Source organism: Giraffa tippelskirchi, chromosome X (assembly GCF_054371585.1).
Source record: "Giraffa tippelskirchi isolate mGirTip1 chromosome X, T2T-mGirTip1v1.2.pri, whole genome shotgun sequence".
NCBI classification, from domain to species: Eukaryota; Metazoa; Chordata; class Mammalia; order Artiodactyla; family Giraffidae; genus Giraffa; species Giraffa tippelskirchi.
The window spans coordinates 17290530-17304810 of NC_137289.1; the positions used below are offsets into that span (position 1 = coordinate 17290530).

The 14281-nt window shown below is 42.5% G+C and overlaps 1 protein-coding gene across 1 annotated transcript in view; it reads right to left on the bottom strand.

Annotated features, from left to right (window-relative positions):
• Positions 1 to 755: 755 nt before the first annotated feature.
• Positions 756 to 14281, bottom strand: part of ADGRG4 (adhesion G protein-coupled receptor G4) — a 145433-nt gene continuing 131907 nt past the window's right edge. The window contains 5 exon segments of the mRNA XM_081564014.1: positions 756 to 976; positions 1873 to 1974; positions 8229 to 8361; positions 8363 to 8513; positions 11617 to 11695. Coding sequence (XP_081420140.1) covers positions 756 to 976; positions 1873 to 1974; positions 8229 to 8361; positions 8363 to 8513; positions 11617 to 11695 — 686 coding nt within the window.

A 14281-nucleotide genomic window follows, 5' to 3' on the forward strand; every position in this document is an offset into this window, starting at 1 on the left:
GAGGCTGTTCCACCACCAGCACTGAGATGGTGAGAGAATGACTACAGCCAGGCCACCAGAGGTATTCTGTGTGTTGACTGGAATCTACTTTGGTCTTTAAGAAAGGAAAATAACCTGCAGTACGATACAACCAGAAGCACAGAACGTGAAGTCATTACATCACCACCTTGAAGTTCTTAAGTTCTTGCTCTGGTTTGCCTTTCTCTTTACTTTAGGGTTTCAGACCAATTCTTTCGTTACACTTTCCCTCCTAACATCCAACTCCAACTCAACATCAGTCACTGTACCTAGAAACTTGGCTTTCTATGGAAGAAGGTGAGCATCTAAGAGTGACGTGCAGTGCAGCCTGTTTTCTCAAGGGTGTGCAATGAGCAACTAGCCTGGGAGCCAGAAGACCTGAGTTCTGGCCCCAGTTCTGCTGCTGGTGGGCTGAGTGGCTGTCCATAAAGCATTATCTTTTTCCTGCTTAAGGTCCCTCATCTGTAAAATAGGGGCTTGCACTGAACAGCATATAAGGTGCCCTTGGATTTTAACAGTGTGTGATGATCATTTGCAATTACTCATGAATGATTTTTTTACCTCCAGTCTTTTCTCTCCTCCATTAATCTAACCACCCACTGCATTGTACACACTAAGTTCAGTATGTGCTTCTCTGCACAGTTTCTCGGCCCAGAGTGAGCCTGGGTGTACACATGGACCTGTGCCTGTCGTCTTGAGGAAGAATCATTTCCCAAGACCGTATCTGTGGCCTCACACTAATTCAGTGTCTCTGGAATATAAGTGTAGACAGCATAGCCTTTTCTTGCACCATTTGGGGAGCTTGTTTCTCTAGGAGTGCCTTGGGCAGAGCCTAAAGATTTCAAAATGGAACTAGCTGTAGTTAACTTGACAGATGATGTCAACAAGTTGTGTGCAGAGATTTTCCTCAGTCTTTCCTGTTTCTGCCCAACATTGAGCCCACACCAGGTGCTGCCATCTGAAACGACACCCCAAACAGTTAAAAATGGAAAACTCATCAAATTCTACACTTCAAATGGGTAGATTATACCTCAAGAATCCTCTTAAAAATATAAAGCTCAATGTACAGACTGTTCACTCTGGGTACCTCAAAGAGTGAAAAGTAAGCCTGAACCATAATGTGTAGTACAGGCAGAGCCAATTCACTTACCAAGGATGCCTCCTTCCCCTAGAGCCCAGTACAGGGACCAGCAGGTTACTGACATGCCCAGCAAAAAGGAACAGGATCTCTGTGCTACTTATAGACTCTTCCAGCTCAAGCTCCACCTTCCCTAAAGGCAATAAACTGAGTTTTGCATGGAGACTGAGAGAAGCTACCTAAATGGGATGGAAGAGCCTTTGGATGTATAAAAAACTGGTTTGCCTGGACTGGCGCTCTTTTCAGCAGCAACACCAGAGTCCACTGCATCTCTCACTGTGCAGGAAGGGCCTTGGTCCATCTGGGCAGCCTACCAGCCATCTTAGGGAGGCTGACAAGTTCTCTCCTCTTCCACCATCACTCCTTGTTTCCCACTTCTGGCTACAGGCCAGAAAGCCCCTGGGACCCAGTGCCTGGAGCACAGTAGGCACTCAATCAGTGTTCTTTTAATTGAATTGAGACTCAAGTGACAGCAAGGACAAGCAGTCCAAGGAATTTAGGCCAAAAGCGAAGCCTCACTAAGTTAAAATATGGCCCAAATCACATCCTTCACCTGACTTCATTCATCTCCACACAAAAGTACAAATCATTTTCCTGGCAAGGAAACAGCCTCCGTTTGATGCTAATGCTATATGAACTCAAGTCAGGAGGCCAGTTAACCTCATCAGTTTGGAAAAGCTGCAAAAGTCAAAACTTTACCCCAAATGGCATCTTACCAGAAGTGTTATCCAGTGACAACCGCCCATAACAGAAAAGCAGCTGCCACTGCTTCCGCACATGCTCCTTCATTGTACAGTGGAACACAACAATGAGGAACCCTAAGTCAGGAGAACAAGGTCAATGTCTTTCAGCTTCTTTCACTCACGGTCACCAGTGCCTAGACTCAAGCCTACTCTTGTCACCATCAATACTCCTTCTAAGGCAACCCAAAGCTATTACTAGTTTTCTGAGGTCACCTTTCTAGCTCCCTCCCAATGGCAGTGATAATAAGAAAGTGTATCAAGATTTCACATCAACCAGTTTTCCTCCTGGGCTACTGTCCGTCCTTGAGCTTGAGAGGTCAGGTGTGCAGTGAGAAGCAGCCTCTGAGATGGCTCTCAATGTAGCCCAGACCCTGGCATTCACATCCTTATGTAGTCTCCTCCCATATTGTACCAACAGAATAAAATATGGCAGAAGTGATGGCATGTCATTTTTAAGATTAGATTATAAAAGACATTGTACAATCTCTCTCTCTCTGGCTCCTTGTCTTTCTCTCCCTACCTGCCGTGCCCCCACCCTCAGAGCTGATTAGAAGCTACAATGGTAATCATATTACAATATATAATGGGTAAAATGGAGTATAAGCTTTAAAACTTGTGAATCACTATATTGTACACTTGTAACTTAAATAATATTGTACAGCAACTTTACTTCAATTTTAAAAAAAGAAAGAAGGGACTTCCCTGGTGGTCCAGTGGTTAAGACTCTGTGCTTCCAATGTAGGGGCCATGGGTTCAACCCCTGGTGGGGGAACTAAGTCCCCACATGCCACATGGCCAGAAATTAATTAAGTAATAAATAAATATATGCAATTTAAATTTTTTTTAAATAAATAAAAATAAAAACCATAAAGGCTTCCCTGGTGGTCCAGTGGTTAAGAATCTGCCTTGCAATGCAGGGGACACTGATTCAGCCCCTGATCTGGAAAGATTCCACATACCAAAGAGCAACTAAGCTTGTCATGTGCCACAACTAAATGAAGCCCATGCACCTAAAGCCCATGCTCTGCAAGAAGAGTTGTTGTTTAGTTGCTAAGTCATGTCCTACTCATTCACAACCCCATGGACTGTATCCCGCCAGGATCCTCTGTCCATGGGATTTTCCAGGCAAGAATACTGGAGGGAGGTGCCATTCCCTGCTCCAGGGCATCTTTCTGACCCAGCGATCAAAACTGATCAATCCCTGATCTCATGCATTGTACACAGATTCTTTACTGCTGAACCACCAGGGAAGCAACAAGAGAAGTCACCACAATGAGAAGCCTGCACATCACAGAGAGAGTAGCTCCCGCTCACCACAACTACAGAAAGCTTGCACAGCAATGAAGACCCAAATAAATAAAAATAAAAAAGAAAGAAAGAAAAAAGGGACATTAAACGCTCTGCTTCATGGAGTGGGGAGCTTTCTGTCTCTAGGAAGCTTCAGGTGGAGGTTTACTGTTACTGGATGGGAAGATCTGGCTTCCCAAGCCCCAGCCCCGAGACTCTCGATTTCATGTGGGAGGCAGCAATCTGGAGGCTAAACAGAATGAGAAATCTCACTACCTCCCCTGAGGGCTTTATCTCCATTTGTAACTGAACCACTGTGGTGAGGAAGCCAGCAGCGCTCGCTCTTTGGCTAAGCAATGACCACCTGGAAGGTAGTCCAGCAACTTGATGAGAGCATACCACAGTCCTGGTCTCAGAGCAGGTAAAACTTCTTCAACTTCAGCAGGAATAAGGGGGCCACAGTGACAAGCAGCCCCTCTTACTGCTCTGATTTCCTGCATGGAGTTTAGCTAGTTCTCAGACTTAAAGGTTATTCTGTGAATTGCAATGAGCTGTGTGCCAGCTCTCCCTCTCTGCCTGACAGCCTCCCTTTTTCTTTCCAATAACAGATTGATTTGCTTACTCACTAGCATATAGCCATGAGGGAAGATGGCAGGTTTTTGCCACCTGTATTTTCATTTGTGCATCCCTCCTTCAGAAATAGCTCATCAAGAGCATCATTTTTTCATACCTGACCACGGGGCAACCCCCTTCAGCCAAACTTGCAAACTTGCCATCTGTCTTTTAAATGGCTAATTTGTTCTTTTGTTTCATTGCATTCTTGTCTTGAATATTTGGGATGTGTACGTGTGTGTGTATGTCTATGGAACTTGAATTTGAAACTCCGATTTCCGAAAACCCCCTTTCTGCAAGATGGCACATTCTATCTTGTAGGCGGGACTAGGAACTAGGAAGGCTTGGTGATTGACATAAAGCCTATCTGACAGATAGAGACAGCCTAGCTCTGTCGATGCTGGATCTGTGGGGCTTTGGTTTTCGTCCTCAGGAGATATCTCATTGGATTCTGCATCTACCCATCCAGGCTTCCCACTTAGAGGCGACTCTCTCCTTCCAGTGTGAGAATGGAGCACGTGCTGTTTTGCAAACACCCCTTCCCTGCTTTTAGCTCTAAGCTTCCTTGCTTTCTGGTTCTTTCATCAGCTTTCCCTTTAATCCCTGTTTCCATAAGGTTGAGTGTGTTTCTCCTCAGAACTCGTGGGCCTGAGAGAAGCCTGGAGTTAACTGCTTAGGAAGAAATCCACACAGACATTTGGTTCTGAATCCACCTCAGTGCACAGTCTAGAGCAAGGCAATTTCATTCACAAAGCATCACGCTGCTGAGACCGGGGTATCTCAGTGGAGGCCAGGTAAAGTCAAGAAGTAAAATGTAGAACCATCGCCAGGGCCTCGGTCAATGATCTGGGATACAACCAAGTGCTGGTAGCCTCAAAGGAAACCATGTGACAGTTGTGTGCAGCGCTTCTAAAAATTCTGTCCCCGCTGCCAGAAGGAATAAAGATGGCATGTGGACAAAAAACAATACATTTTGTGTCTCTTTATATTCCAATCAGAATTGGCTATATAAGGGACATCCCTGGTAGTCCAGTGGTTAAGACTCCACACTTCAATGCAGGGTACATGGGTTCGATTCTTGGTCGGAGAACTAAGATCCTGCATGCCACTCAGTGTGGCCAAAAAGTAAAAAAATTTTTTTTTAAAAGAATTGGCTGGTTGGTGGAATCCAGTGGAACAGAAAGTTTCTTTCTGTTTTTCCTAAAGATTTTTTTTGATGTAGACCATTTTTAAAGCCTTTATTGAATTTGTTGCAGTATTGCTTCAGTTTTGCTTTTTGGTTTTTTTGGCCATGAGGTATGTGGGATCTTAGCTCCCTGATCAAGGATGGAAGCAGCACACCCTGCATTAAAGGTGAAGTCTTAACCACTGGACTGCCAGGGAAGTCCCCAAAAGTTTCAGTTGATACACCTCATTGCTCTACAATGAGACGGTTTCTACAATAAATGCTGGAGAGGGTGTGGAGAAAAGGGAACCCTCTTACACTGTTGGTGGGAATGCAAACTAGTACAGCCACTATGGAGAACAGTGTGGAGATTTCTCAAAAAACTGGAAATAGAACTGCCATATGACCCAGCAATCCCACTGCTGGGCATACACACCGAGGAAACCAGACTTGAAGGAGACACGTGTACCCCAATGTTCATCACAGCACTGTTTACAATAGCCAGGACATGGAAGCAGCCTAGATGCCCAGCAGCAGACGAATGGATAAGGAAGCTGTGGTACATATACACGATGGAATATTACTCAGCCATTAGAAACAATACATTCGAATCAGTTCTAATGAGGTGGATGAAACTGGAGCCTATTATACAGAGTGAAGTAAGCCAGAAAGAAAAACACCAATACAGTATACTAATGCATATATATGGTATTTAGTTAATCGGTAATGATAACCCTGTATGCGAGACATCAAAAGAGACACAGATAAATAGAACAGTATTATGGACTCTATGGGAGAGGGCGAGGGCGGGATGATATGGGAGAATGGCTTGGAAGCATGTAAATTATCATATGTGAAACGAATCGCCAGTCCAGGTTCAATGCATGATACAGGGTGCTAAGGGCTGGTGCACCGGGATGACCCAGAGGGATGGGATGGGGAGGGAGGTGGAAGGGGGGTTCTGGAGGGGGAATACATGTACACCCATGATGGATTCATGTCAATGTATGGCAAAACAAATACAATATTGTAAAGCTAAAAAATAGATAAATAAGCTAATTTAAAATTTAAAAAAATAGAAAAGAAAAAAAATTGCAAAAAAAAAGAAAAAAAATGAGGAAAGAATGTGAATAGATATTTCTCCAGAGAAGATGTATGAACCATCAATAAGCACATGAAAAGATGTTTAACATCTCTAGTCATTAGGGAAATGCAAATTAAAACCACAATGAGATACCACTTCATACCAAGTAGGATGACAATTATAATAAAACAAAACAAAACAAAACAGAAAATAACAAATGTTGGCAAGGATGTGGAGAAATCAGAACACTTGGCATTGCTGGTTGGAATGCAAAATGGTGCAGCTGCTGTGGAAACAGTTTGGTGGTTTGTCAAGAAGATAAACATAGGATTACCGTATGATGTAGCAATTTCACTAATAGGTATACAGCCAAAGGAATTGAAAGCAGAGACTCAAATGGATATTTAAACACCAGTGTTCACAGCAACATCATTCCCAATAGTCCAAAGGTGGAAACAATACAAATGTCCATCAACTGATAAACGGATAATATAGTAACCTTAGAAATAGAATATAATGAGACAGTAACCTTAGAAAAGAATACAACTTTGACACATGCTACAACATGGATGAACCTTGGAAACATTATGTTAAGAGAAATAAGTCAGATACAAAAGGACAAATATAGTATGATTCCACTTAGATAAGATACTTAGAATAGGCCAATTAATAGAAAGTAGAACATTGGTTACCAGGGGCTGGGGGACACAGAGGAAATAAGGAGTTATTGTTTAATAGATACAGAGTTTGAAAGAATTAAAAAGTTCTGGAAATGGAAGCGTTGACGGTTGCACATTGTGATGTACTTGATGCCACTGAATGAACACTTAAAAATCATTAAAAGAAAAGAAAGAAATAAAATTACAGAAATAAAAAAAATAAAAAATAAAATGAGATGGTTTCTTGAATCACAGGACTTGCGGTCAAAGAGTATACCTTATTCTGGATTGTTCCCCCACCCCCTGCAGCATCATGTAAATGACTGGCCTAAAATAACTGCAGAGCAATTCACATTTCCAAAGGTTCCTCAGGGGTTAACAACCACAATGATAAAGGATTCTGAGCTTTTTAAAACTCCAAATTTGAAACAAAGTTTTAACATTTTTCCCCCAGCAGCATTTCTCAGAGCTTATAGATGCCAAGGTACATTGTGCCATTTCAAGAGTGAGGGAGGTACTTTTCTGCATTCCCCAAAGTTCTTTGACCATAGTACTCTTTCTTGCTGAGCACCCTATGGGATCACCAGCTCCCTTTACTCTGATAAAAGGGTTAAGAGCAATAGAGGAGACCCTAACTCAATGGACTTCCCAGGTCGATTCACAGCCTGCCCCAGTAGCCAATCTTGAGGATAATAGTGTGGGGTGGAGTCTGAGACACCCAGGATTATTCTGCATGCCTCTTCTTGCCAAAAATTTTAACTAGGCAACATCAGATTAAAACAAACAGCAGCAATTACTCAGAGGTGTGTTAACCAGAGCCCTAGCTTTTACTTTACATGGCATCCTTGGTCTTCCATTTAATAACCTCAGTAATCATTTGCTCCTTTCACCAGAAAATAGAGAGTGAAGGGCTATAAAGTCATTAGTTTAGGATCAGCTAATTCAACCAGCTGTGGTAACTTTTTCACGATTGATTTGTAGCAAAACCCAGATCAGAACTTTGGCCTCTTGCCAGGGCCCACTGCTCTTTGCTCTCCACCTTCAATCCTCTAGGGCTCTAGAACTTCCCAACCAGGTTCCTTCCCACAATATGAGGATATCTGATGCAGCCAGAGTCTATAGGGTCAACAGTTCAATGTTTCCACTGCCCAGTAATTTCTATGTTCAAAAGGATTTGAATCTGTACACTTATGAGCACAATGTGTCGATGCAATGAATACTGTAGGAAGTACTGCCAATCAGTGTTCCATAGAGACATGGCCAACTAACTGGAGCTGAGTTAGCTATCTGGGTTTCTCTCTACATTCCTGAATAAGAGAGAGTGGGCTCATTTAATGAAGCCCTAACATCTAGCCATTGTTTCTAATGGCTTCCTGTCAGTCACTGACAGCAGAGGCCTCTTGGATTATTTTTTCCTCCTTTGAAAAAATGCTGAAAGCTAAAGGTAAGATTTTCTAAAGCAGTAAGAACTTTGATGGAGGTCTAGCTTGAGCCACAGAAGGTACAGAGAAACAACAGTTACCTTGCTAAGTGTTAAAAATGGCAAAAAGATATAAGAAAAGGATCCTTACAGGTCCGCAGGCAAAAAAGGCCAACCTCCAGGTGAGACCAAGTAAGAAGGTCAGGCTGATTGTGCCTTTGAGGTCTTGTAGAATCAATCATCTTCCGTCGAGTCTTCTGGCTTTGGGATTTCATGGAGTTCAGTTGAACAAGAACAGTGCAGAACATGGAGAGATTCATGAGAAATATGAGGCAAAAATAAGCCACCACTGAGATGTAAAAGAAAGGATCATCTTTAATCCAACAACTGGAAGAGACCAAGGAGAGAAGCCCATTGTGAGGCAGAGAAACATAAACTCCTACTTATTTTATTGGAGTATAGTTTATTTTCAATGTTGCATTAGTTTCCGCTGTATATCAAAGTGGATCAGTTATATATACACATATATTCACTCTTTTTTAGATTCTTTTCTCATATAGGCCATTACAGAGTATTGAGTCGAGTTCCCTGTGCTATACAGTAGGTTCTTATTAGTTATTTATTTTATACATAGTAGTGTGTATGTGTCAATATACACAATTTATCCCTCCCCCTCTTTCCCTCCTGGTAACCATAAGTTTGTTTTCTACATCTGTGACTCTCTTTGTTTTTAAACTGCTGTTTTTCATGAGACTCTGAAAATCACTGAGTCAGTTTCATTTCATGTGAGAACACCTAGGGCTAGGGTGTAAACCAACCCGACAGAGTTCACTCATGCTCCCTGGGGTCAGAGCTGAGACCAGAACTCCAATCTCCTGAGCCTCAGTCCAGGGTTCTTCCCAGCCTCAATTTAGAAATCCTAGAGGACAGTTCTGCCTTACACATGCAGAAACTTCTCAGTCTAGTTCCCTAGGAGGCTATTTTCTTCCTCAACAGCAGAAAATGAAATTATATATATTTCCCCCAATGTGGCTTACACCTGAGTTTTTATTTGCAGGATATATTCTGCTTTGCATGATAAATATCACAGTGAAGGGACATAGGTAATGACTGGCTTTTCAGAATGTTATATCAAACAATAATGAGATCATCAGAGGTAATGAAAATGCAAGAAAAAGAGGGCAGCTCTAACTGAATTGCTTTCAAAGATGATGTTTATTTTTGACCTCCCACCACAGCTAGAGGTTTAAACTTCAAAAGGCAACTCTGGCCACTGGATTGATTAATGGCTCTACAGTTTCTATTAAAGAAGAAATATGTAGTAATTTATATGAACAGGTACTTCATCTCATAATATGCCATTTATACAGACATTATCTCTGATTTTTGAACATAGATAAGCTTTACTAGCATAACTGTGTGTCAACTTAGCTGAGACTTCTTTTCCAGAACCAGGAAAATCCCCTGTGGTCATATTGTGCATGTTGGTATGGATACTTTCATGTGCAAGTGCCTTTTGTGTGTTTGTGTGGGTGGGATGGGATTCGGGGTGAGGGATGCATTTGATTCTCCCAGTAGAATCTAATACTTAGGGTTCCCCAGGCTTGTGGTTGCCAATGGGGATGGGGATGGGAAAGGGATGGATTGGGAATTTGGGGTTAGCAAATGCAAACTGTTACATATATGTGTAACTGAATCACTGTGCTGCACACCAAAAACTAACACAACACTATAAATCAACTAGACTTGGATAAAATAGATTTTTTAAATAGATTTAGATTTAAAAAATATTGTTACTGCATTCTTGTATGTGTTTATTTGTCAATCTGAAGTGCAGTGAATTGGGCATTTATTGCAAAATGTCTGTGGCTTATAACAATAAAAATGTTCAACCTTGTGGTCAAAAAAACCCCCCAGAACTTAAGGATCCCCAAATATCACCATCAACCTTAAAAAAGGCTATAGAAAACTCTTTCAAAATGGTAGCGCTATATGTTTGCATAGAGAATCATCTCCATGACATGTTGTTGAGTACAAAGAGGTGTATATCTACTATTTGGGTGACAAAGTGCGCGAGAGAATATCTACACAAATTCAATTGTTGGTAATAAGAGTTGCATCGAGGGATGAAAACTGGGGAGCTGGGCATTGGCAGTGGACTTTACTTTTCATCCTCTACCCTCTTGTACATTTGAATCTTATACCATTGTGCATGTACTATTTCTTCAAAATAGAATTATTTTTAAAAAGCTCTTAGAGTACTCTGCCTTTTACTCACCAACTCGCATATGAAAGGGTGCTTTTCAGGGGGAGTGGAGTGGATTGTGTTCTGGTTTTGCTTTTGCTTTTGCTCTTTGAAGAAGAATCACCATTAGACACTGGGGACCCTTGAAGTCACAAAACAAGCAAGGAGGGAGGATGGAGGAGGAGATGAGGAGAAAGGGGAGAGAAAGAAAGGACAACAAGGAATTATAATTAGAAAGCATCTGCTGGCAGTGGTAATATAATATTGACCCTCTGGAAACTGTCATCTCAATATGAAAGACGGAGAAGTCTGGGGGGCAAGCCCTCATGCATTTGATTCCAGTCCAGCGGGAGAGGAAATCTATAGTGAAAAAGAACTTGAGAGGCTACGATAAAGAGAGTGAAGATGGATAAATAAAAAGCAATTCGAAGTATAACGTGAGGTTGTACAGCCTGAAGGACTGCATGGTAACTATCTACAGGCCTGTGAAAGAAGGTTCTGGAAAGGTAGAGCGATTTGAATGGCTATTCTCTGGTATCTGTGGGTGAGAGAACCAAAGCGCTGGGCTTGTATATCAAAAAGAGAAAAGAAAAAGTACAACAGGACAATAAGGCCAAGCCAATTTACAAAGGAAAGTGATGGAGTCTTCAGGAGGCCTTTGTGGTTGAAACACAGAAAAGGTTTCCAACCCACTTCAGTATTTCTTTATAGTGGCTCCTCCAACTCCTAAGTTCTGTGAGCTTTCTAATCATGACAGCTGCTGACGTCTATTTCTTTGACTGTTTCCTTGCATTGTATCTGCATCATTATTATATTCCTACTTCATAAATTTGAGAGCTCTTTACCAGCCAAGAAATTTTTAAAATAGATAAGCTAATTAATTAATAATCGCTGCCAGATGCATATTACTTACCATGGAACAGGCCACATGCTGAGCACTTTATATACATGGCATCATTTTAATCTGCACCCAGCACTGAGCATAAACATTATTATGCCCATTTTCCAGAGGAGGAAATGGAAAGAAGAGGTAAAGTAAGTTGACCAAGGTCATATGGAGTCCAGACGCCTCAGACACCTAACCATTATATCAGTGCACCCATTACTTTGTTAGAGTAAAATGGCTGAAGCTAATTTCCTCCCTGAAGCCAGTGTTTCAAGACCAAGGCCCAGGCCAGGAACACCTCACCGTATCCTGATGGTCGAGACCACCACCATTGGAGAAGCAGAGATGCTGGTACTTACAATGGAGTCGTTGAGCTCAGAGTCCCATACAGATCCTTTTTCACACTGAGTATGATTGCCACCATGATGGCTGGGATACCTAGAGTGGGGAAGCAAGCCAAAGGCATCCCATTAGGAAGCAGGGGAGAGTTTCTGATCAATGATTGTGAGTGCTGGTACACTGAGGCACTGTTTAAATGAGCCACAGATGTGCGGGCATCAAAATACCATTGTTTGCAAAATGTTTGTGAATTCTTCCAAGTTAAACATTTCTAGGAGTTCTCCAATCTGCTAAACTAAACAGCATGCCAATGGCTCCAATACAACACCCACTGGTTATTAAAAATAGCACAAGTGCCAAAAATCAACTTGGCAATGAAAGTATCTCGTTCATGGGAATGCAAGTTCGCATCAGGCATTTCTGCTCAAATGATCAGCTGCCAATTTGTCTCCCTTACAATACTGCCCATTAGTTCCTGGTCTCTTTTTGTCTAGGTCACCTTGAAGGAAGGGCATAGGCAATCAGCTGCAGCCTTCAGTGCTTTTCTGACAGGGGAGCTGTTTGCACACTCGTTACTAGTTTGACATTTTGACTAGATCGACCAGTTAACGACCAGTCAATTTAGCCTGAGTATAATAAAGCAATCAGTTCAGTCAAAGTGGTCAAACGTGATGTGAGTATAGACATGGGGTTTAAAAAAATCCAATTACATGTACATTTGCAAAACTTAAATGATTTCTCTCTTTCTCACAATGTATTTCTCCTAAACTAGGAGCATTATACTGGCACACATTTTAGGGGTCTTGTAAGATACTTTCCAAAGCTGTTTCAAAGCCCAGAGTGTCAAGCATCTTGAGAAATCCTCCACTTCCACGGTCCTGTCCTGCGATGAACAGGACAGTCCCTTCTGGTCTGTATGTGGCTCACCCAGCACAGGGCCCAGTGCTGTGTCGACAGAAAAAATCCCACCCTGAAAAAATCCCACCCTGAAAAAATCCCACCCTGAAGGGAGGGATGGAGGGAGGCCTTGCATTTAAGAAGAAAGTTGTGGGACAGTCTTCAATCTGTGATTATACTTTGCTAATTGAGACCAAAAAAAGGTGTCTACTGGTTATTATAGGGCTTCCTCTGTGGCCCAGTTGGGAAAGAATCTGCCTGCAATGCAGGAGACCTGGGTTCATTCCCTGGGTTGAGAAGATCCCCTGGAGAAGGGAAAGGCTACCCACTCCAGTATTCTGGCCTGGAGAATTCCAAGGACTGCATAGTCCATGAGGTTGCAAAGAGTCAGACACGACTGAGCGACTTTCACTTCACTTCACTGGTTATTAAAAAATGTGGACAACTAAATCTACTGCCTTGGACAGGGATTTAAATAAAGGAATAAAACCTTTGGAATAGGCTGCTTTGGCATTATGAAGACAGAACTTCAAACATAAACAGAGGCTAATATTTGTTTTCCTTACAGTTGACTGCATTTGTCTAATATTTAAATGCTCTGACACTCCCTATAGCAGGCCAGCCCTGCAGTGGTTCCCTGGCCAACCCTGTAGGGATCCAGAGGCCAAACAGACAAAGGTCTGAACCATGGCTGATCTGAATTTTGGTGGAATGCCTTGTGACTCCCGACGAATTCGAGAAGACAAGGCAGTCCTGTGAGGAGGTGCTCTGAGGCCGTCTACTACTTGCCACCTCATGTCCTCTGGAAGGCTGTCATGATGCAGTTTCTCATTGCCTCCCCCGGTGTGGGGCTTTGCATCCTGCCCCCTCAGAATAGAGCTGCACAATAAAAGTAGCAAGCCTTAGCCTTGCCTGTCTCCCCCTGCATCCCAGCCAGTGTGTGTGGGATGTGCAGATCAAACAGATAAGAAGCCAGCCCTGGGGAATACCAACATGGAAGGAACAGGTGAAGGAAGAAGGGTCAGGAGAGGAAGCCGAAAACAAATGATGCCTGGGGATTGAGTGCTATTTCCAGCCCCTGCACACTTAGCTACATGTGTGTTATCCACATTCTGGATTATTCATGAAACCTCTTCCACAACATTTTTCAGTCTTTCAGTTGACTCGAGGTAAGGGTTGCCAGGCATAAAGGGGAGTATTGACTATTTTTGTCTTTGTACATCTGATGGTTTCAACGTATACTAGAACCAGGTTTTAAATTGTGCTTGGTTTAAAATAAGCCTGTCTCCATTCGCCACATTAACATGGGTAATAGCACTAACTGTGTATCCAAAGAAAGCATATACTACATTAATGAACTCACTAAAAGGATGAGTAGCTAATTGGAAAGCTATTGTCTTCACAAAGGCAGTGGAAGGTAAAATCTGTCTTTCCAGGTATCCTATGCATCCCACTTCACACACAGCTCCTATTTTGTTGTTGTTCAGTCGCTCAGTCATGTCCAACTCTTTGTGACCCCATGGACTGCAGCACGCCAGGCTTCCCTGTCCTTCACCATCTCCCGGAGTTTGCTCAAACTCATGTCCATTGAGTCACTGATGTCATTCAACCATCCCATCCTCTGTCATCCCCTTCTCCTCCTGCCTTCAATCTTTCCCAGTATCAGGGTCTTTTTCAGGGAGTTAGTTCTTCACATCAGGTGGCCAAAGTATTGGAGTTTCAGCTTCAGCATCAGTCCTTCCAGTGACTATTCAGGACTGATTTCCTTTAGGATGGATTGGTTGGATC